At 37.0% G+C, this 23493-nt stretch overlaps 4 protein-coding genes across 7 annotated transcripts in view; 2 read left to right on the plus strand and 2 right to left on the minus strand.

Annotated features, from left to right (window-relative positions):
• Ephrin (ephrin) overlaps positions 1-9020 on the plus strand; it is a 37157-nt gene extending 28137 nt beyond the window's left edge. The window contains exons 2-5 of one of the 2 annotated variants that reach the window (XM_043422847.1): positions 1907-2048; positions 2461-2764; positions 3286-3591; positions 4554-9020. In XM_043422847.1, coding sequence (XP_043278782.1) covers positions 1907-2048; positions 2461-2764; positions 3286-3591; positions 4554-4717 — 916 coding nt within the window. In that variant the 3' untranslated portion in view covers positions 4718-9020. The remainder of the gene's footprint in view (positions 1-1906; positions 2049-2460; positions 2765-3285; positions 3592-4553) is intronic. The other variant, XM_043422848.1, reaches the window with a different exon arrangement.
• Positions 9021-12591: 3571 nt separating this feature from the next.
• Positions 12592-15872, minus strand: U3-55K (U3 small nuclear riboprotein factor 55K). Of its 2 annotated transcripts, none has more exons than XM_043422849.1 (6): positions 15572-15872; positions 15175-15406; positions 14145-14482; positions 13793-13989; positions 13361-13698; positions 12592-12872 (listed from the first exon to the last, which is right to left on the minus strand). In XM_043422849.1, the coding sequence occupies exons 1-6, from the start codon at positions 15617-15619 to the stop codon at positions 12634-12636; spliced, it is 1392 nt and encodes a 463-aa protein (XP_043278784.1). In that variant the 5' UTR covers positions 15620-15872; the 3' UTR covers positions 12592-12633. The 2 variants fall into 2 exon arrangements, with proteins under 2 accessions (XP_043278784.1, XP_043278785.1); XM_043422850.1 differs by having other exon boundaries at positions 12592-12869; positions 15572-15861.
• Positions 15873-15919: 47 nt separating this feature from the next.
• On the plus strand, positions 15920-19145 carry LOC122412886 (UBX domain-containing protein 7). Of its 2 annotated transcripts, XM_043422853.1 has the most exons (7): positions 15920-16020; positions 16185-16368; positions 16475-16729; positions 16872-17146; positions 17316-17588; positions 17844-18203; positions 18388-19145. In XM_043422853.1, exons 2-7 carry the CDS (start codon positions 16329-16331, stop codon positions 18544-18546), a joined length of 1362 nt encoding a protein of 453 aa, XP_043278788.1. In that variant the 5' UTR covers positions 15920-16020; positions 16185-16328; the 3' UTR covers positions 18547-19145. The 2 variants fall into 2 exon arrangements, with proteins under 2 accessions (XP_043278788.1, XP_043278787.1); XM_043422852.1 differs by lacking the exon at positions 15920-16020 and having other exon boundaries at positions 16123-16368.
• Positions 18710-21553, minus strand: Jwa (PRA1 family protein Jwa). The gene is made up of 4 exons (XM_043422854.1): positions 21023-21553; positions 20721-20938; positions 20448-20561; positions 18710-19774 (listed from the first exon to the last, which is right to left on the minus strand). Exons 1-4 carry the CDS (start codon positions 21220-21222, stop codon positions 19710-19712), a joined length of 597 nt encoding a protein of 198 aa, XP_043278789.1. The 5' UTR covers positions 21223-21553; the 3' UTR covers positions 18710-19709.
• Positions 21554-23493: the final 1940 nt, after the last annotated feature.

Genomic DNA, 23493 nt, shown 5'->3' on the forward strand with positions numbered 1-23493 from the left:
TTTTGCTCGTGGACTTTGGTACTACGCGATCGGAATTGTATCGAAAAAAATGGATTCTTCGGACGAAAGGCACGTCCGTTCCTTCGCGAAAATGGATCCACCGAGAGAACTCTCGTCCGAGTACCGAGAAGTTTGAGAAAGAATTATAGCAATCTGCTCGAAAATCACCAAACACCCGGGGGTGAATTGAAATATATTTTTACGGTTAACCTCATCGCGTACGTAGGATAAATATGGGGAAAAGAGGCCGTGCCCGTGGAAAATAAGTTTTAGGTTTTTGTACGTGCAAGTACGTATATACATACAAAAAGTATAATACGATAGAGGAGGAACGGAGCTGCTCAAGCGCACGTCGACCAAGAGATTTCGGAGCGCTCTCGTCCCCGTCTTTTTCCCTCCCCATCAACACACGAGGCACCCAAAGAACGGATATTATCGCCAAACGTTAATTTGCTCGAGGCCTGCCTACCATCCAATTTTCGAGCCTTTACACGCCCACTTACGAGATCGTACGTTAATACTACGAAACGTCGAAACCAGCGCGCTCTCTCGCCATCTTCTACTCTCCATCGCAATATCTATATATATATACATATATATAAATAAATATATACACGTATAACGTATAGAAACTTGTTATGTGAAGCGATGGTGAAAATTTGGACCAACGTATGAACTTGCGGATAATATATTTTCTTCCTGCTAAATCGAACGCGCGAGTATAGAGTCGATAAATCAATTGACAATTTCCTCCGAAGGTCGATCGCGATCTCGAGAGCGGAGCTTGCTCCGTTTCATTAAAACCGTTATCGCGCCGATTGGGCGAGCGCGCGCACTTAGCCCGCATCCGGAAATAAGCCGAAATTCGGATTTTCGGAGAGTGCAATCGCCGGGCGATTGGTCAAGTAACAAACAAACGAAACGCGACGGGGGCGCATTGTGAATTCGAAATAATTCAACGCTCGCGAAGAGCCTCTCTTCCACTGGGAGCAATTCAACGTCGTGAGGAATCTCTACCCAAGTGCGAACCTGCACGCTTTTTTCCTACCGCGGTGATTTTAAATTTCATAAAAGAAAAAATAAACGCCGCCGCCGCCGCCGCGCAAGAGAAAGAAGAAATACGAAAAGAAAAAACGAAAGTTGGCCTTAGCGCGGGTGCTGGCAATGCGAGTTATTCCCTCTCCTTTTGTCCGACTTCTATCTCTCTCTCTATATATATATATATATATATGTATATGTATCCGCCATGTGTATGTGTAAACTATAATTTAATATACTATATATACGTATGTTAGTACATAGAGGCACGAATGGTCGAGAAAAGAGCCCCCGGATAGAGAGGGAGACGCACAAGAGATGAGAAAAGAGAGAGTTTGGGGTTGGAGAACCGGTTATGCCTATATAGGAAGGATCTTCTCGTCCCGAAGAAGAAGAAGAAGAAGAAGAAGGAGCTCTCCTCTCTGTTTCGTCGTGAAACGGACGCGCGAGAGTTCTCCACCGACGCCTTCTCTCGCTTCTCCCCCACACTTTTTATTTATCTTTTTTTTCTTCTTTACTTTTTCATTTTTCATCTCCTTCTTCTTCTTTCGGGCGCATCGACGCCTCCGCACATCTCACCGAGTTTATCTATACGTGTGTTATATACAGGCGTATCCGTTCACGTCGATTTTACGTATACCCTCCCCCCCGTTTACATCTCGATATTATTTGGAAAAAGGATCAACAAAATCCGACATTCTTATGCTGAAAATTATTGCTGGATTATTATTCGATTTATTTGCCGTGTTATTTGCTCGTTTCTCCATCTTTTTTATACCGTGAAATACGCGCTATTTCGAATCGTTTCTTCCTCGTCCTTATTTTATCTCTTTTATAATGGATTTCGAATTTTTAAACTCTTTTACAGATTTCGGATCGACAACACCGATCACATAATAGATGTGAACAAAAACAACGCGGCTTTCGAGTACGATCAAGTCAACTTAATATGTCCTGTCTATCTGCCGGGGAAATACGACGACGAGGCTGAAAAGTACATCATCTATAACGTGAGTCGATCTCTCTCTTCGTCGCATCGTGCCTTTCATCCTTTACGTCCCGAAGGGACGAACGCGATTTGAAGAATAATTCAAGATTTACTGAAATTTACGCTGCCACCGACCTGGACAGAAGGTCCAGGATTTCGAGAGTTTTAAATGCCCGAGAAAATATCTGAAAACCTCGACAAGTTCTCAATGGATCTGAACAAATTAGAGAATAAAATTAGAGAGCTTATCAAATTGCTAAAAGAAATAACGCTTTGAAGGAAACTAAAAACGACTTGCACACAACGTTGAACATTCAACGTTGTCCTGATTTTTGTCGTCGCAACGGAAGTTTTTACCTTTCACTTCTCTCCGAGCGTCCTGTTTCCGAATGCACGTATTTATTTTAGTTAATTTTTTGTCTGCTAACGAACAGGTGTCGAAAGAAGAGTACGAGACGTGTCGGATAACGAACGCGAGTCCCCGCGTTATAGCCGTATGTGACAAACCCTACAAGACGATGTACTTTACGATAACGTTCAGGCCATTTACACCGCAGCCAGGAGGCCTCGAGTTCCTTCCAGGCCACGATTATTTCTTCATAAGCACATCGTCCAAGGAGGATCTTCACAGGCGCATCGGTGGACGATGCACCACCCACAACATGAAGGTCGTCTTCAAGGTGTGCTGTGGCAACGACACCAACAGCTCGTCATCCTCGGCAACGTCACGCAACAATTGTAAGTACCTCTCAGGTGACCTCAATAGGATCGAACCACTTGTTCGATTCTATTTTCGTAATTATCTGGTGATATAAACTTTGTCCGCATTCTTCATTCGTCGATCCAATATCGACGGTTAAAATCTCAAGTTCGTAATTATAGTTACACTTACTCCCGATGCTAATTCGGATCGAGAATCCCTTCACGATTCGAGGAGCAAAGTCGTTGTGGAGAACTTTGAAGAAACGTTGGGATCAACGTCGCGTGTTTTATTTCTTTTCGAACCCATTCCCGTAATATCATTCGACAATAAAATGGTATTCTAGTCCGAGGTAATAAATTGACGGTGTGGCGCATCATTCGAAGCGTTGCCAAGCATCGAACGAGGATTTTTCCTCTACAAAACGGTATCTCATAGAAATGAGGCTCCTCCCCGAAATTCATGAATCACGAAAAGTGCGACAATCGTAAACACATTTCTTTTAAAGTTAACCGAGATCGATGAGAGTGCGACGCATTAATCGGATTATGATTTCTAGCAGTCTCGGTGACGAGCAGCACAGTGCCAAGCAGCTCGACGGGCAACGGAATAATGGGAGGTGGATCAGCCGGTATGCCTCAAGCTCCACCACCGAGCGTACTCAAGGGTGGTGATCGGGAGAGATTTTATCCGGGTGGGACTGTTCATCATCATCAACCAGCAGCAACAGCCTCGCCAACACTGCCTCACGCACCACCACCGGGCGTCTATTCGCCTCATCCCCATCAGCCACAGCCCCCAATTTACAACGGACCACCCTCCGCAGCGCCCCCCAAAACTTCAATACCACCCAAGAAGAAGAACAGTACGTATCTTTTGTTTCGTACGACAATTTCTCAGCTCCCGACCAAAAGTCTATTCGGAAATGAAATCATGCGGGGAATCGCCGACTTTTTTCGCAATATTTTTTCATTTTTTTCACTCTTACAAGTGTCGGCATTTCTACGATTCTACGGACGGGGACAGAGAAAAAATTTGATTCATGAATCCAAATTCATTTAATAATAATGGATTAAAGTATAGTTCGGCCGTTCTACGACTAGCCAAGTTTGCAACAACTTTTTTTAAGACTAAATTATTAACAAAATTAACAAACACTTACATTGAGAATATTTTTATCATAAGAATGTAATAAAAGGCTTTAAAAAAGAAAGAAAGTTCATATCGGTGTAATCGCACCGATATCCGCTTTCGACGCGTCAAAAACTGAAGTATTTTTCATGTTTTCTTTCTTAAAAGTCTCGTAAAAGTAATGTTTTTTTAAAGAAACGGAATCTGTGATCATTTTTCTTCACGATATATAAACTCTTCCGAAGCTCAAACACCGTACAATTATTTCCCAATTAATATTATTGCGAGTGCTCCCATAAGATACGAAACTCAAAATTCTAAATGAAATAATATAAGATTTTTCACCGCAAGAAGCCCTGGAACTGTGCTCATCGTTATCAGGGAACCTTAAACCATGAATTACCGTAAAAACCGTACTTTGTCGAACCGCCGAACTCCTTGAGTGCTCGTATATAAATTCGCTCAAGTAATTTCGTCCGTTGAACAATTTTTTTTCTCCATTCGCGTGTGCCACTTTGAATTGTATTAGTCGAAACAGTTGCAATCGTTCAATCCGTTAACACGGTTTTTGCTTCGTTATAATTTATAATTATTATCAGTACAGAGAAACGATTGACATGAGAGAATCGATGAAATTTGACGGGACTATATTCCCGCATCAATAAAAATAATTAATTTTTTTTATTCTCGTTGCAGAAGAATATTCGGATCACCCGAACGAAGTAGTGACGAACGAAGAGTTGACGTACAACGGTGGTGAGGCGACAAAGCGGCGATCGCAGTCTTATCATAGTCTTATGTTGATGACGACCGGCACGCTGATGGCAATCAGTTATCTGATCCCGGTATTAATGCGGTGAAGCGACGATCTATGTGTATACGTGTGCATATATATATACATACATATATCATCGCAATGCGTCGAACAACCCCTTCTTCTGTGATTATCCTACGTTTAATTCATTTAATCGCGACGAATCGTTGAATCCGGGAGAACGAACGAGAGCGAGCCGATAACGAAGATGGAGAAGATCGATGGGAGGTGGAGGAAAAAATATTTGACTGAGAGGGAAACTCGAAGAGAAGACAAGGAAAATGGGAGAATAGTGAGAAGTCTGGCCCCCGCGCGAAGCGACGAATCACCGGGTGAAGAAAAACGAAGTGGAGAATTTCGCGAGCGAGGCTGGTCCGTAAGAAAATTGCGACTGAAAAATAATGGGGGGGGGGGGGGGGGTGCGAGAAAAGGAGATAAAGAGTTGTGAGCGAGGATGGCGCGGGGAAAAAAGACGTTTCGTAAGATAAAACATTGACGAAAAGCAACGCGAATATTTCAGGATTTCATCGTTCTCCAGGTTGCTCTCGGTGTAACGGACACACAGAAAAAAGCCATATTAACTATTAAACGATACTACTAGACTACGTAGATACGCCCACACTATTATCACTACTGTTAAAAAGAGTATAAAAGACGAAAAACCGGAGGCGAGAATAGAAGCGATGGAACGAAAGAGTTGAAGAGGGAAGGGGCGGGAGGAGGGAGGCAAGAAAAAATAGTAGTCGAATCGTCTCCTCTCTGATCACCGTGTCACGAACAATTGATGGTATTTATTTCAATATTTTGCGTGGCTAAGTCTGTGTATCTTCGGAAGAGAGAGAGAGAGAGAGAGAGAGAGAGTGCGTGTGTGAGAGAGAGTGAAAGTGGAGTGTGCGAGAGAAAAAGGAGAAAGAGTCGACCGAAACGATCCAATCGAAAGTGTCGTGTAACGGAAAATATCAATTCTCCAATGATTATCGACGAACCGAATTCCGAATTTCTCTAGGCGAACTAAACGAGCGAGGATTCGCGGCGAGCAGTGTGAAATATCACGTGGAAAATTGAGTTTGGCTCATTTTTTTTGTGATCATTGGAACAATCTTGCGAGATGTATTTGACGCTAAAACATTTATAGTTCGATATGAGAATCGCAGAGGAAGAAACGAGCGAAAGAGACAGAGAGATGAATTAGCACGCGTGTAAATAAATTCCTAATGATTATGTACAATTGGCCGTTAATTGGCCTCATTTGGAGAACGCGAGAACGATTATTCGCGTTCTACTGCCCTCTCACGATTGTTCGTGATATCATTTTCGTCCATATACGTGTATAATATATATATATATCGATATATACGTACGTACATGGATATTGACGAACACACGTATCAGTTACGATCGTGAAACACGCGACGACTGAGAACACGGATAAAAAGGGTTTCAAGTTGAAAGATTGAAAAATCATTCGTATCAGGCGAAATGCGTCCGATAAACATACAAAGAAAACAAAAAATTACGACGGCGACGATGACGATGACGACGACGTAAAGACATTTGTATTATAGTTGTATCATACCGAACTCTATCCATAGATCTGTATTATATTTATTATCTATCTATTAATTACTATTACTATTATTATTATTATTATTATTATTATTATTATTATTATTATTATTATTATTATTATTATCATCATTACTATAAAAACGCGAGGAGTAAAAAAAAATCACTCGACATTTTATAATTACTAGTGAAATATCAAATTCAATAGGGAATAAAAATAGCAAAGAGCTAAATACGCCCTCGCTGTTCCCTCCGACTCTCTGTCTCGGTTTGTTTTTTATTATTTTTGCCTTTTGTTCTCCGGTCCTCGCGAGTTTAGTTTTCTTAAGCCCCTCTAGCTCACTGTCCTCTTTTTCGCCCTTGCACTTAATTTATTCCGACACGAAACGTCGATCATGGAGGATTGTCTTTTCCTTGTGTGTTTGCTTTGTACTTTAATACGTTTTTTTATACCTTTATTATTGCATTGTTTTTGTTTGATTGTTTTCCTTTTTATTTTCACAAATACGAGAACAAGACTTGGAAATTCGTGATGAAAATACGACGAATTCACGCGCGCGCGCGCGCGCACGCGTAAATTTTGATGAAAGTTAAAATAAAAGTAATCGCGAACGCCGAGACGAAGGATAGCGATGAGAAAAGCGAACAAAGAACTCTAATGAAAATAAAAAAATTGACTCACTTCCCGGTTTACGTAGCAAGGAGAATTTATCGTCAGTGTTCAATGTCGGCCATAAACGGAAAGAATTTATTATGAGAAACAATAAATAAATGGGGGGGGAAAAAAAAAAAAAAAAAAACATTACGAAACGAAGAAATATTCTAGGCTAGCGGAAAAGCGAGAAAGAGATCGAGAGAGAGAGAGAGAGAGAGTGAGAGAGAATGAAATTATTGTAAATAGATTTGAATGTCCTCGTCGAAACTCGAGTAAACTCTGCACGAAAAAGCTTTTTCAGCAAACGACGAAATTCCTTTCTTCTCGTTCATTATTGTTTCACGTTTATCTTTATTTTTACGATAAATGACGCGCGAGGGAGAATAAAAATGAGAATAAAAACCGAAAACTGGAAACGCTCGTGCTACGTTGTCCATTACAGTATTGTAAGTCTAAGTATTACAGAAAAGAACGATTATGAAAATGGTCGTCGATCGTCGAATGAAACTCGACGAAATTATGTCTCTCGTTATATTTAACTCCGCTAACGAACGTTGCCCGAATTCGCAACGTTACAAAGACCATCGTTTTTTTTTTCTTCTCATATCGTTTCGTCAATATTATTTTAATCCCAACAGCGATTTGGAGACTCGGAACTCTCGCGATTACCGAAATGTAAGAAATGTAATTAAATTTCTGCGTTGACGAGATCATGTGGAGGAAGGCGAGCAAGGGGAAAGAAGAAAAAAGCATGAAAGGCAGAGAGATATTAAGGACGTTTGTGAGGGCGCTTGTCCCGAGTGCAGAGAGAAAAAAGAGTGAGTGAACATGAGATTTGTATATTAATTGAATCGAAGAGGAGGCACGAGGTGGAAAAACTAGGATTCGCGTGAATGTTTGAGTGATGAATTCGTATGAGTGATGAAATAGTTAAATACAAATATAACAATAATTTATAGGCTCGAACTATCGATAGAAAATAGACAAAATCACACACAGCGATTCAGTTTTCTCGTTTTATTTTATTTTATTCCCAAAATAGCCTAAACACCAAACCATATTTTCCCCTCCCATTATTCAAAACTATTATTTTACGTCAAATTTGAACGAAGGTGAGTGAATATTATGAGCACGTTTCCTCTATTCATTTGCTCAACAATATTCTTCATTACTTTTTCTTTCAATTAAATTTATTTCCCTTTTTTTCGATTTTCCATTATTTTTATCTTCTCATATTTTCCTTTTATTTTTTCAATTCGAAGCCATCGCCCTAGCGACGAATAATCGTGAAAACAATTGTGTCAATCGTTGCTCATGAAAAAAAATGTGGAATTTCGAAGGAAAAGGTTAAAATAACCAATGTTATTTCACACAATTTAATGGCTCATCGCGAAATGAAATTGTTTTCATCATTGTCACGCGCACTCGAGCCCTTCCGTTTTATTTCCAATATCGTATTCGTTTTTTATCATTTATTTAGGGCGCGTCGACTCGAGCTACGAATATACACGCTGTAAGCCGGAATAACGAGAAGAACAACGATCGCGCGTCACTCATTCGTTGTTCCAGAATTTATACATATATACATATAAATACATTGAATTTGTTACTTTCCGCGACGAAACGAAAATCGCTAACTTCAGATATCGACGCGAGTGGGAGATGCGAACAAGTCAGAAGATATTCAAAGTATCCCCGATTCGCGGTTCTCATGTAAATAAACAAAGATAAAGACAAAAAAGGAAAGCAGAAACGATAATGTTTGAGTATATGCGAAGAAACAAACGAAGAAAATGAGACGATGATTGCAAATTTATATTAAAGACGAGAAAAAAAAATTGAAAAAAAAAAAAAAGAAAACAATACAAATACATAGCAAGTACGAGATAGGTTTCTAATAACGACTTACTATTAAAGAGATGAGCGCGAGGGAGAGTGGCGAGGAGGAAGGATACTAAAAAAAAAAAAAACACAAAAAAAAACAAAAAAACACAAAAAAATCAAGTGGATGTACGTTGATGTCTAAGATTTTTAAACGAAAGAAGAAAAAACAAAAAAAAAAACACAAACTCATTATTATCAACCTATGATTATTATTCGTAACCGATAAACACCGATCACTGTCTCACACACATAACACACGTATTTGCGAGCATCGACGACACGATCATTTGAAATATGTGGCGAAAATATGAAGAATTCAACAAAATACATACTCATACACCGTGGACACATACACGTGCAAGAAGTGCGGAACTAGAGAGAAGATTTAATGTCTGGGCAGCTGAAAAAATTTGGTTATTTTTTCGTTCCACCCGTTCGCAAAGTAAGAAGGAAATAATGAAAGCTTTTTCGAGCTAACAAAAATAAATACGAAACTACCGAGTTTGAATATATGCTTTGAAAATTTTCCAATTCTCCATGAGACTATTCGAATAAAGCGACTTCGCAGTTTGAAAAGTTTTTTCAATATCAAGAATTTTAGGTGACGAAATTTTTTTCGTTTCCCTACCGATTGCCCAGAGCTCACAAAACACACACACACACACACGCGCGCGCAGATAAAACACGAATGAGTCTTCGACAGCACGAAGACCGAGAGGAGTGAGGGGGGGGGGGGGGGGTGGGGAAGTGGATCCGGCGCAAAATAGCAATGTAACATACACAGTTAAACAAAAAAAAGAAAAGAAAAACCTGTCGTTCATACCGGCAAATCTCATAAATTTTACAAGATACATTACATACAGAGTTAGCGTAGAGTTCATAAAACAGTAGTCCATTTGTAGCGAAATAGTATTTAAACAGAAAGCAGGATAAATCAAGCAACAGGAAAAACAAAAAAAAAAAATAAGACACAGGGAAATAAAATACAGAAAATAATCGAGAAAACAGGACAAAAAAATGAAACGAATTACCGCAGACCACTGTATACGTACATACACGTCATACGTGGGCAACAAAACAAGAATAAAAATTCAAACGAAAAGCAGCGAAATCGTCGCACATTGAACGATACTTAAAAATCCCATCGAATGACAAAAATCAATGGATACACGTACACAACAACGAGGACGGAGGCCACGCGAGGACACTCGAAATACGATAATTGTTCAGCCACACCGAAATACCCAAAAAAAAACAAGTTTATATCGATATATACATATATGTATTTATGTATGTATGTATACGCATAGTCAACACGAAAATCATACACACTCACATACACGTAACACGTACCGAGCGCAGATTCATTTTGAACGAAAATATAGGAAGAAAAATTCAACAGTGGAAACTCGCAGTTAATGAGAGACGATGAATTAGAGATGAAAATAAACGAGAACTAAATATGAACGTGATGATGAAACTTTTGTAAACCATCGGCCGTTGGCACGAGTATAAAAAAAGAGATTTAAAGAAAAAAAAACATGTAATAGATATATTGTATACGTATATATCGTTATGTCGATAGTATAAAAGAAAGTAAAGTGTTCGTCGAATGAGGATCAATGAGAATGTTTTTTGTGCATTCGTTTTTTCTTCCGGTAAGGCAATGATAATTGTTTAACTGTTCATTCACAAATTTCCATCCAACTGATTTTTGGCCCTTTCCACCAATTTCGCCCTTTACGAGGCCCGAAAGTATTCATCCGCGTCTATTATTGTTGACGGTACAAACGATAACACGAGGAAAAGGTTATTTAGGAGACGAGGGACGTTCAATTCTGGCTGGAAATCTGGCTGGAAATCAATGAAGGAAAGAAACGAGTCAATAATATTGAGAATTGCTCATTTTCTTTTGTCGCAAAATTCAGTATTTTTCATTCGATTTATGAAATTCACGGGAATATATATCGCTATTCCGCGGTACGACTAAAAAAATAAACGATCGTCGACAAAGAGTAATAAAACACTACTATTTTTTTGTTTTCTCTCTGTCTCAAATATCAGTAAAACTGTTGATAATATTTCGTCGCAATAAATTATTTGAAAGGACACGAGAGCAATGGTTCATTTGTGTGTATGTGTGAGAGAGAGAGAGAGAGAGAGAGAGAAATAAAAATGGAGAAATATAATGAGAGAAAGATTTAGTCCATTTGATGTACATACCCGTATCATGTACATAATAGAGGCGAGGTTGCCATAGAAGTCACACGAATACAAACGCACGAATGGTCAATGGAATTTTTGCGAATTAATGGGAAAATAATGGAACGATGATAGAGGAAGGGAATGAGAAAGCAAGTGAAGGGGAGAGAGAGAGAGAGCGAGAGAAAAAAATGAAAAGATCGAGTCACTGCATTAACGCGCGTTGAAACACATCAAATGTTGCACACACATACACACACGCCAATTCAAGCACTTTTGATCTGGCCCGGCCAAAGAAAAGAAACAGAAAAAGAATACTTTCATTTCCTAATTTTCGTTCAGCGCCTCCGTGGCTGTAAAGGAAAAGATCCTCGTGGTAGCAAAGGAAAGGATGATTTCCGTGGAGATCGTGAAGAAAGATAAATGGCAAAAATTAGTGTAATTAAAAATGGTTTAATTACTGAAAAATTGTGAATTGCGATCGTCGTTTGTTGATGAAAAATGCGATACTTGAATTTGTATTCCGTCCGTCGTGGCGTTGGATCGACTGACGATTTGAAAATAAATAATAAATGATTTTAATTACAATAAAGAAGATTTTTTAAGAATAGTAGAGCAAAGGCACAATCACGAGAAATAAAAAAAAAAATAAAAAATAAAAAATAAACCAAATGAAAAACAGGAATAAAAATAACCGCGGACAATATTCGTCCGAACGAGGTCACGGAGGCTTCGAGCACGAGTTTGTTTGTTTCGACGTAAACGAGGCAGAAGAGAAAAAAGAAAACAAATACGAAAAAAAATTATAATACTTATGGTGTACTGATCGTTAAACGTGACTAAGATATGTGAAAAAAATATTGTCGTCTGATGGTATTATAAAGCGCAAGCCTAAAGGCGTTTTTGTGGAAAGGACTCGCGTGCTTGATTGAGATTATTAACCACGGCCTATTCGAGCAATCTTCGATGATCGAAGTTCATTAAAAACATTTAAATTGAGTGAATGTAGGAAAAAAAACTACACTAATAAATGTATCGAATTAATGAAGATTTTTGCCTAATAACGATTTTCGATTCTTCGCTTTATTTTCCATTTGAGTTTTGGGTTACGAGCACGCGGGTTCAGTACGATGGTATTGTTGTTATACGAGCTCCAGACGGCATTGGTATACAAGACTAAGAACAAGACCTAAAAATGGGACATAATATTTTATAACTCGACTTTTGTACAGAATAAATAAATACTTGTACTGTGGACCAATATTTCTTTCATTTAATTCTCACACCAACGGGACAGTCCCTCATTTTTCACTGTTTTAAAATCACTTTTTTCTCATCAAAATGATGAATAGACACTAGAGCGAGTTTTTTCATCGATACTATGGATGCTGCAATTGCAATCGAATGAATCAAACGTATTGGCATTGGAAGGAAACAATAAGAATTGTGATAATCAACTTTCGAACATATGAAAAAATGTGTCGTTTCTTTGCCATTGAAAAAAACTCAAATAATCTCCTCCATAGAAAGCCTGGCACAACGGTTTTTTAGTGGTGAATGAAAAATTAATTTTTTTTCAAAAATTAACGTATGCGGATAAAACTCCAGATGAATTTGTGAAAAAAGTTTTTATATATTCCAACAATATTATACAATTAGTTGTTACTCTTGTTCCGAACTAACGGAACTATAACAATTCTGTTCTTAGCTTCGGGAATTCGCCACCATCTCCCCATTCTGTGCTCCTGTCCAACGCCAACGACGAGGTTCTCACCGTCCGGCGTAAACGCCATCGCGTTCACAAAACCAATCACTTTTACCTCGAACAACATTGTTAAACTCTTGAAGGAATCGCCACATCGCCAAAGTCTTACGACACCGTCCCTCGAACCTGCTTGGAATAAACTATACTCATGTAGTCATTCATTTTTCGAAGCCGAAACATGATACAAGTTTTTCTTTTTTTCGTTTATACTTCTCACTCAGACATTCTCGATAATTGGGATTAATGTTGCTAACATTTTTCGAATTCTGAATGCTCAGAATTCATATATTCGAATACTCTTCGTAACAAAAATTGGGATGATTTTTCAACTTCTGAAAAGTTTCTAAATCATTTTTCAGTATTTACATTTTGAGTGGAACTTCGATTTTCCGGAATTCATTTCTACACATGAATTTTCTTCTTTGCAAAGAATGATAAATTTCAAATAAATTTCCTTGAAAAAGTTCATTAATTGATTTCCCACTTTCGGAGATCCCTCTAAAAACAGATTGTTCAAAATATTGAACCTGTATAATTCATTTAGAAGGAGAAATACTAGTAACGCATCACGAAAATCAATCCCAATGTCCGGGGGAAAAGAGAGAAAACATATTTACCTGAAGCAACCAAATCTGTATTTAGTAGAGTAGCGATGCTCGATATCCACATAGGTTGCCCATTAGATTCGTCCTTGCCGTGAGCTTCTGGAACAGTGCAGAGTGGTTTTTTCTTCAAGGAACCCCAAACAGACAGATGTCCATCGTCTCCACAACTCAAGAAGTTTTCCTCGTTTATTAGTTTCACGACGTCGATACTGCCGCCATGACCGTTATAAATCAGTTGAGACTCTTCAATAATTTTCCAAATTCTTATCGTACGATCATAACCGCCGCTCGTGATAGCTCGCTCTCGGGACAATGCATCTATAGATGTAACACTGTTTTGATGACCGAAACTGCGAAGGTGAAGAAAATTTTTAAAAATAAAAATACCAAGATCCAAAATAATATCAAATGAAATAGGTACTCAAACAATCGGATGGAACTCACAGTGATTCGACATAGGCCATGTCGTCTAAATTCCAAACTTTGACACTTCTATCTTCCGAGGCGGAATACAAAGTATGAGTGTCTCTTCGAAATACTAGTCCAGTCACAGGTCCTCTGTGACCTTGGAGTTCTTTGATCAATTGAAAATCTTCTGGGTTTAACACCTTGATACTCTTTGCGCCGCCATCCCCAACAACCTAGTTTTTTTGTTTAATAATGAAATCGACCAAATGAGAAAGCAGTCTACTAGAAAGAATATGAAATATAATCTCAAAGAAAATTAATGTTAAAAATTTCATCTGTTACGAAAATGCCCAGAGAAAAGTGATAATTTTAAATAAAATCGTCTTACTAAAAATTTTCCATCCGTGCTGATGGTAATGCATCGAACATCCTTAATCCCCTCTTCAGATTTTCTTTTGCCCTTGAGGACTTTGAGCTTCTTCCTGTCTATCACAGACCATTTAACCAATGTTCCGTCTTTCGAACCAGAATATACGAATCTTCCGTCGCTCGAAAGACACAAACACGTAATTGAATCTCTATGATCTTTGCAACGCATTTCCAACAAGTCGGTATGTCCGGTATAATTAGCAGCTACAAGTTTTCTTAGCCGTCCTTTTTCCTCAAGGTATTCTTCGTGGAGTCTTTTTGTCACTGCGCCTTCCTCAAACTCTTTTCTATCTTTTTCTAAGTAATTCAAGCATAAAAATATGAAACATTAAATTTTATTTAAATGAAAAAGAATATACTTGAAGAAAAATAGTTATCATTGGCAAATATCCCAGATTGCTATTTTGAAATAAAAAATATTTCCATTTTAGCAAAAACATGAGGAGCACTGGGAAGAGGTATGCAGAACACTGAATTTATGTGAAGCATTTTTTCCAGTACCTGATAATTCATCATTACGTTCCTATTAAATATAAAATCTAAAATTATCAGGATATTTCACCCTTTGTATCAAAGCTCTCAGTATTGCAGTAAGGTTATTTTTTTACCATAACTTTAGCAAAACAGATAATTTGAAAACTTTCATTTTACTTGATGCATTGAAAAAAAAATTATAAAACTCCAAAATTAATATTAATATGTAATATAATCATGAATACAAATAATAAATTAAAAATAAATACTGAATCTATACAACGCTAAAGTTTGCAATGTTGGGGTCCAATGAAACGAATGAAAAAAACATTTGTAATTCACCAATTTTTCATTTCACGAAATGATTGACAAAGATTGAAAAACTACAATTTGCAAATTCAATAGGGAACAAAATTGTAGAATTATTGGAATTTTTGGAGTTTTTTTTTAGATCATTTCATTGGAGCCCAATGTTGTAAACTTCAACGTCATGAATCTATACAAAATTGACAAACCTTCATCTTCTATTTCAGCCAAATATTTTTTAGCCAATCTAAGTCGTTTTTCTTGTGCAGTTTCCTGATCTTCATCCGAGCTTTCAGAAAAGTTTTGCTCTTTCTCAGCTCTCTCTTCAGCAAATTCCTCGTCGCTGCTGGCAATACTCTCATCATCTTTGGGATTGAAATTTTTGCGTTTATTCTTTTTAACTCTTGCATCGCTCATAGAATTCGAAATGTGACCATTCAACTGAAAAAAAGTAATCCAATTATATTAAGTAATCCATTATAAAATTATGATAAATTAAAATATATTGAATATTTGAATATACATAAAGAATGAAAGATCAATATACAAAAAATTCAAATAAAACTAACCTATATCTGTATTTTTATTATGTACAATCATAATTACCTTTCGCTTCGGAGCTCCACCCCGACTATTTCTTATAAAAAACGACATTTTGGTTAATCGCCGATTAATACCTTTCACAATAAATATAACCGTTCTTTATACTAATCATTCAAAAATGTTCACTGAAACCACATGGTCAACTCATAGAGATCTCGGAATGGTCTCGGATATAGGAATATAACAAAAAAGATTTCTCGTTCTTTTTTTGGGAGAGTAGCGCTCTCTATAAAACGAAAGCGTTTATTTTACCCAGCCGTTTGGTCATTTTCCGGGTAACTATTATACCGATTGTCAATAATATACACTCATCCAATGAATATATATATATATATATATATATATTGGACAGAATTGGACAAAATTACCATCTCAGTCTCTTCTTAAATGTTCTATAATACTATGCATCTATGTTTTCTGATTTAATATTGAAACGAAATCTGTGCAGATTGGTAATGTTTTCTCAGAAAAACTTTTTTTCATTTATATTCCAAACAAATTATTATCAACAGTGTATAATCACATAACCTCAAATCACTCATCGCGATTAAAGTGGCGCTGTAGTTGCCAACGCTTTTTTGCCCAAAAAAAAGACATATAACCTTTTTCCTCACAGCTTCTCTAGTCTGGATGTGAGTTTGACGTCTACTCAAGTGTCCCAATTTACAATGGAATTCGTATTTATCACTTTTCGACTAGGACGATAAAAATAAAAAAATAATACAATCAATTTCCGTTTTGTACAATCCATTGAGTCGTAATGGATCGTGATTTGATCGACAAGTTTATCGAAGTTACTGGTAAGAATTTTTTTCGTCGCGTTCTTTTTATTCAATAATTTTCTTCAACTATGAATATGTAATTTGATGATTAAAAATTTATTGTAATGAGAAAAAATTATTCTAGGCGAGAGTGAAGCAACTGCTCAACAATATCTAACACTTGCTGATGGAAATGTTGAAACTGCTATAAGTTTGATGTTCGAGGGTGGAGGCCCTGCCGAAGCTGAAACAAACAATCCAGTCATAGAGACAGAACCCCAAGTTAGAGAACCAATATTACCGGTTCAAGAAGTTTTGGTACCGTCTGAACCAGTTTGCTCTTTCCCAAGAACATCCAGTCATGTTTTTGACAGATTCAGAGACTTTGCAGTGGAAACTCGTGAGTTGGTTATGAAAATATTTCAAAAGTCATCCGTTTGAACAAAAATTTCAACACTATGTCAAATGGAATTTTTTTTTTTCACTTAAAATTTGATTCTATCTGGGTGAATAAAGAAAATTGTACAATACCAAATTGGCAGGGCGTCAAGAGGAAGAAATGACTAGAAGAGTTAATGGGGCAAGGAAAGTATCTCAAAGTAGAACAACACGTCTGGAAGATTTGTTTAGACCTCCGTACGACATATTATTTCTTGGATCCTTTGTGGAAGCTCGAGACCATGCAAAAGATGTGAATCGATGGCTGCTCGTCAATGTACAGAATTCTCAAGAATTTGCATGTCAAATTCTCAACAGAGATGTGTGGCCCAACAGCCAAATAAGGGAAATAATTAAGGACCACTTTGTTTTATGGCAGGTACTACTTCTCTATTTGTACAAACTCCTAAACCAGTGAAAAATCATAATACTTTTGTAGCGGGAAGACAAGTTTTATCAATATAGTACTTTCCTCTTAAAGCTTTTTCAAAAGATCAATGAGTCATTTTAATAATTGAAGAAGCCTCAAACGCTCAAAAATTTTCCAGGTTCTCTCAACCACAAGCGATGGCAAACGTTACATCGACTTTTACAACGTAACGAATTATCCATATTTGGCGATAATTGATCCACGAACTGGCGAATGTATGAGATCCTACAATCATATTACCGTGGATAGTTTAGCGACAGGACTTAACGACATGCTAAGCATGCACGCCTCTCCCGATAATACACCTCCAGATCTCGCTAGCACCGGTGATTTTAAAGAACGTTCGTCTCTTCCCGAGAAGCGTCACGCTCGTGCAGAGCCTTTAATGGATGTGAGATTTTTTTATATAACGAATGATTATTTTTTTTTATTTATTTTTTTCATTAAAATGGCAATACTATCACGAAGAGAATGAAATCTTTAGTTAATTTCAGTCGAAAAAAATCGAAATTCTCAATTTAGGCTTGTTTGAAATTCATAAGGAACCATTCGTACCGAGACTCCACCGAGTCTCTTGATAAAATGTCGTTAAAGACGACAAGTGCGATAACGCGAATAATTACTGATTGATCATATGTTCTTCAAGGATCCTTGTGGCAGAAATAAAAAATCCAGATCTTCAGCTTCGTGTAGCAAAACTTCGGTAAGCTCAAGCATGAGTCCAAGCAGCAGTAGCAGCACCAGCAACACGAGTAATCCAATAATTGGAAAGAGGTCTAGAATAGACGAATTTGATGCGAAGAGCAGAGCAAGTTCTGAAACAGCGATTCTACCACATACGAATTCGGCGCCAAAGGTGATTGATGAAGAAGAAATAGAGACGGAGAAAAAAGCGTGTAAAATCGTCCAGGCGACGAACAGCGATGAACCTTCGCTAAGACTATGTTTGCGTTTACCGAGCGGAGGAAAAGAAGCGATCTCGATGTGTGCCAATGACACTATAGAGGTAAATTAATATGAAAAAATACTATTAAAACTTAGCTATGTTTTCAATTCATTACGTCTGACAACTCTGTCATTGATTATTTTTTTTTTTTTTTGTGAAAGACTCAAAACTAAACATCTCGGAATTGGAAATCATGTCAAATAATTCAAATCTTGAAGCATTTATCACCAATTTTGTCTTTCAGGCTTTCATAAAGAGAATGGAGAGCATGGGTTACGCTCCATCGGAGCATACTTACTTAATTCCTTTCCCGAGGACGAACGTTGGTGCGATACCGTCCCAAACATTACTGTCAGAAACAATACTCTATCCATCGAACACAGTATTCATCACAAAAGTTTAAGAATAAAAAAAAGGAGAGACACAATGTTTCGATACAAAACTGGAAAAAAAAGGAAAGAAAATTTTTTTTCAAAGAAATATGTGTGGTCTGTCTTTTCTTTTTATCATTTTTTTCGTTCGTGTTTTCCATGTAATTGTAGAAAAATTATAATTTGTTTCAAGAATTAGTGGTACGAGAACACTGCCATTTTTATTTAAAAAAACAATTTCGTTGAAGCATATTGTGACGGAGATTTTCTTTTGTGTCTTGTAGAGCTTAAGATCGTATTTATAAGAGTGTTTAAACAATAGGTCGTGAATCTCTTGCTCCCGGTATATGAACGCATCAATTGCAGCGTTCAAATAATGCTCCAAAAACTGATTTCAAGTATTCTAAATTTTTCATACTTCCATTACTCCGTAATTTCTCTGTAGTGCTATAATTTGAAATAGAAAGTAGAGAAATAGTGGTCTGGGGGATTAAGAATTATTCTCGCAACAACGTTCCAACGATTTTTCTACAACATGAATCTTTTGATGAAAGACTTGTTTTTTTATCACCTGTAAACCATCATTGTCGACTTGATTATAACTGGTTGAATGAAATTATGTTTTATTATATTTTATCGATATATTTTTTGAATCAATAACATTTTGTATTATAATTGATAAGTTTATGACCAAAGGCGGGTGTGTATACATCGTAAAAAAATAATTACAATTAACAACATAAATTGACAAGATAAAAAAGACACGCATATCGTGAATAAAAGTTGTGAAACGTTAAAACAATTGGAAGATTAATTACACTGGATACAAATACAATTCTAATATGTATCGCAGAATTTGTAAAAACTATGACAGCTTTTTTTTTACTCAATGTAAAAAATGATTCTGATGTTATTGACTTATTCGTTCGCCTCCAATCTCACTTGTTGTTCGGAACAACAGATTTTCCTTTTTTTCCTCAGATATAAGACTAGAAGCAATAACTGTACGATGGTAAGCGAGGATACTCGCGAGTTTAGACGAAAAATGTATAAAAAACTTGGATATCTCTAAATGAGGCATGGATAATTACCGTCATCGTGACAAGCGAGATAGCGATTAACCGTATGAGTGATAAAATCATAAACAATTATTTTGAATGATTAATCCCGACACATGTGCTGCACGGAAGCGGTGTTAGTTTGATGGCATTTTAAACATGATATTCGTCTGTGGGCGCAAATTCATGCACGTGACGTCATCTGTGTGAAATAAAAGACAGAAAAACTATGTGAGCCAAAAAGAAAAGAAACGAAAAATAAAACACGCGAAGTGATGGGAGTTTCGGCTATTGAGGCAATGATTTTATCGGTGAGTCAAATTTTCATTTTATAATTAAATGCAGCTGTGGAATTATTCGCACTTCTATTTCAGCAATCTTACATGCAATCATTATATTCTGATTGCAAATTGGTAATAAATTATTTATGAATTGAGAATGAGGACAAAAGTCAATTCTCTCAAAACAATGAATCAATGAATCATTGCGTTAATAGACTGGCATAAAAAAACCTCATTATTGGATAGCTTTGTTTTTTTGTGACCAAAGGGTTTTGATTCAATTACTCTACATCAACTTTAAGTTTAAACTTTAACGATAAATAGGAGAATAATTTATTTCATTTTTAAGTCACCGCTGAACGACTGCTTTTAGATAAATTTTTAAGGTATGTTCGCAAGTCAGTCAGCAAATAGAAAGCTGAAAACTTTAATTCATCGCTGATTCACCTTGGGTAGCTCATCGCGATCTCTCTTGAGACTTGTTATTTATGTTTTTTTATCTCATTGTAAAAACACGGATTCATCTTCCCTAAGGTTATCCGCTCCACCTCGCCTAAAGAGAAATATATTAAGCAAAGATTTCTGGCTCCATACCGAGATACTCCAATAATACACCCATCGGCGAACGCTTGACTCCCAAACTTTCTATTTTGTTGACCACCTTGTTCTTCAAGTGTCGCAATCTTAAAGACGAGTGAATAAATGTCACTGCAAAGTAAAAAATAACAGTAGCTGATCAAATTTTTACCAACAAGGACGGAATTTATTTTTTTTTTAATTCTTATCCCAGGACAGGTATTGGCATTGGACAGCTTTTGAAGGGAAAAATCATACTGTATGTTGACGGACTGCTATTACGCAACTTACCACAGAAAGGCAACAAGATTCCCAAAAGGAAAACAAGCAGTGATCCAAGGGTATAAGTGACAAAGCCACTGCCACAAAGTATGAGAATCGGTCCAGCAGCTGGATATTGTCGTTTAAAATTGTGAACAGTTCTTCCCTCGGTGGAAAAATAAGCAAAGACAACGAGAGCAACGGCCATTGCAATCATCCCAACGAACATTTGTCCTGGATGAATGAATCTTGACAAGAAAGAAAAAAACGATTGAAAAAGTGAAAATTGAATCACCTTTTCAAATTTTACGCATACAAAAAATGTTGCTTACCCAACAACGAGAAAAATGATGACGGACATGAAGAAGTAATTGGTTTGATAATAAAGTAAATTATTGACAACCCGGTTGCCCCACTTGTCGATGTTTTTCAAATTAGGTAATTGAAAACGCGCAGAGTCGAACAAAAAATCATCGAGAGTTCGCAATGGTGGCAATTCTAGTCCCGTACTTCCTAATTTCGTCTTATCCATGATTTTGAATTAAAGTGGAAATTCCAAAAACGAATTGAACCTTCAAAGATTTCGTGCAGTTTATTTTTTATAGAGCGATACGGCTTGACGTTGGATTATTTTGGTGCGATGACGAGATCGACGGAATTGTAATTCTCTGCGTCGTCTCTCGGTGATTGTGTGATCAGCTGACGAATAGACGAATGTGATACGTGATATGGTAATATCAAAATCTCAAAGTGGCGCAGACGATCGACGGCCGCTACGACAGTTGTCGCAAAGTATTGAAGCGGCAAGGTTATCGTAACTTTATCTGATCGTTCAAATGATAAGAAAAAAAATTTTGATTCAGGGCGCGTTCAGGGAGTCGCTATTTGCGCTAAAAATATAAGATATAGTAATATCATTCAATGATAACGTTAGCGTTTGTAGCGCAAATAGCGACTCCCCGAACGCGCCCATACAAGTCAATCGATATTTATTTTTCGTGAGCAAATCTATATCTATTACTGATTTATTCAAAAAAAAAGACTGATATAACCTCAACGCTAAATAAAAAATAGCGGGAAACTGAAAATTTCAAATTTTGTAGTTGCGTTATTTGGGGTGTTTGAGGTATGGCGCATATTACCCACCGTGCATATTCCCCATTGAAGTTTTGCATTGGCATCACTGGGCTTGAACACGAAGATTCATAGAGAGGCATGATACTGATAGAAAATATGTTTCTGTTTTACCATTCGTTATAAGTATTAATGAATTTAGTACAAATAGAGCGTCGGGTTGTATTTTTTGGAGTCAGCAGTGCTGATCACTCGCTAATTCAAATATTGAAGTGCTGCATGAGCACTTGAATATGAATTAGTACGATTAAAGAAAATCACGTTGGATTTTTATTACGGGAATAATAAATATTCACATATATGTACATCAGTCATGCACTAACAGTTTGTATATACACATGTGACTTGATGAATCGAATATATTTATTTAACATTCACTTTTGTTTACCAAGAAACATTTTTGAGCATATGTATACATCCATATATATATATATATATAATATAACATTATATGTATATCTGTCGGAATTTTTGTCTAGCGAAGCATGAATTTTGCGTTTAACTATGATAACGCGTCTCTTTGTTCAACGAATGTGTACGCCGAGATTCAAAACGATACAAGTTGTTATTAATCTCTCTGTGAACAACAAAAGATGAACTATGGGGAATTTGCGCCGTCTAAATTCCCAATCGACAAAAAATATATAAAAATCAATGGAAAAATAATCTCGTCAAAATAATATAGACATGGCGATGGGGAATTTGCACGGCGCAAATTCCTAATCGCCATGTCGCAAATAAAAAAATATTAATTAAAATTTGATAAAAATACCTTGATATATAAATATTAGAGCGCCACAAATAATGTATAATTTTAAAGGATGATCATAATTTATTCAACGGTTCGGTACATACAAATTTGTGTATTAATAATTATGGCAATTAATCGGTGAATATTTACGAATGGATTTTGGATAATTCGTTCAGTTTGTTTTCGTTCTTCACGTGTTTACGTTTTCACGCGTTTACGCTTGGTCGTGTTTGGACTATTCGCTATAGCGTAGTAGCAGAGCAGAGTGGGGATAGAGGCGTTCGGTCAGCCAGCGGGAGAGAGGGGGACGGGCGGACACCGGGCGGAGCTCGAGACAGGGGAGAGGCGCAGGCGCAACATGATTCGCTTCACTCAACGTCGCTCGGCCCGCTCGGCGCGCACAGGAAGGGGGAACTCCGTCCGGGAGAGAGGCACAACACGTTTCGCTTTTCGCTTCACTCACCGCCCGGCGGGCGTAGGGTGAGGACTGGCGCGGAATGTGAGCGTGACGTTATCGCTACGCATTGTACATTCCAGTGCATTGAGAAAACGGGGCACGAAATACGACACGTGGAATCCTACTTTATCCTAAATGTCTAAAATAATCGTTTTTTACGATTTATTTTTTTTCAATCAATCGATAAACAAATAAAATAGAAACCAATAAAAATTGGTAGCGGTCATAATTTTATCAATTATTATAGCTTTAACAGTTATTTCATAATTTTAACAGTAAATTCAATCTCGCTGAAGCAACTGATCGGTCATCTAAAAATTACAAAATAAAAGAACTTAAGATCGTGCGAATCGATAAAAGACGCGAAAACACAACGTAACGAATATTAAAGTTGAAATTTAATAAAAAATAATGATTCGCTCCTTGTCAATATACATTTTTTTTCTTTAATTTCTGAGATT

The sequence above is a fragment of the Venturia canescens genome, chromosome 7 (assembly GCF_019457755.1).
Source record: "Venturia canescens isolate UGA chromosome 7, ASM1945775v1, whole genome shotgun sequence".
Taxonomy (NCBI): Eukaryota; Metazoa; Arthropoda; class Insecta; order Hymenoptera; family Ichneumonidae; genus Venturia; species Venturia canescens.

Bases quoted from the DNA above. Each gene is read 5' to 3' on its own strand.
- U3-55K (XM_043422849.1), bottom strand. From the start codon at position 15,619: ATGTCGTTTTTTATAAGAAATAGTCGGGGTGGAGCTCCGAAGCGAAAG. The intron at 14,483-15,174 runs GTTTGTCAATTT...TGAATTACTTAG, and splicing joins GGCTGAAATAGAAGATGAAG to AAAAAGATAGAAAAGAGTTT. The intron at 13,699-13,792 runs GTGAGTTCCATC...TCACCTTCGCAG, and splicing joins ATGGCCTATGTCGAATCACT to TTTCGGTCATCAAAACAGTG.
- LOC122412886 (XM_043422853.1), top strand. From the start codon at position 16,329: ATGGATCGTGATTTGATCGACAAGTTTATCGAAGTTACTG. The intron at 16,369-16,474 runs GTAAGAATTTTT...AAATTATTCTAG, and splicing joins CAAGTTTATCGAAGTTACTG to GCGAGAGTGAAGCAACTGCT. The intron at 17,589-17,843 runs GTGAGATTTTTT...ATGTTCTTCAAG, and splicing joins GTGCAGAGCCTTTAATGGAT to GATCCTTGTGGCAGAAATAA.
- Jwa (XM_043422854.1), bottom strand. From the start codon at position 21,222: ATGGATAAGACGAAATTAGGAAGTACGGGACTAGAATTGCCACCATTG. The intron at 20,939-21,022 runs GTAAGCAACATT...TTTCTTGTCAAG, and splicing joins ATCATTTTTCTCGTTGTTGG to ATTCATTCATCCAGGACAAA. The intron at 20,562-20,720 runs GTAAGTTGCGTA...TTTACTTTGCAG, and splicing joins AATCTTGTTGCCTTTCTGTG to TGACATTTATTCACTCGTCT.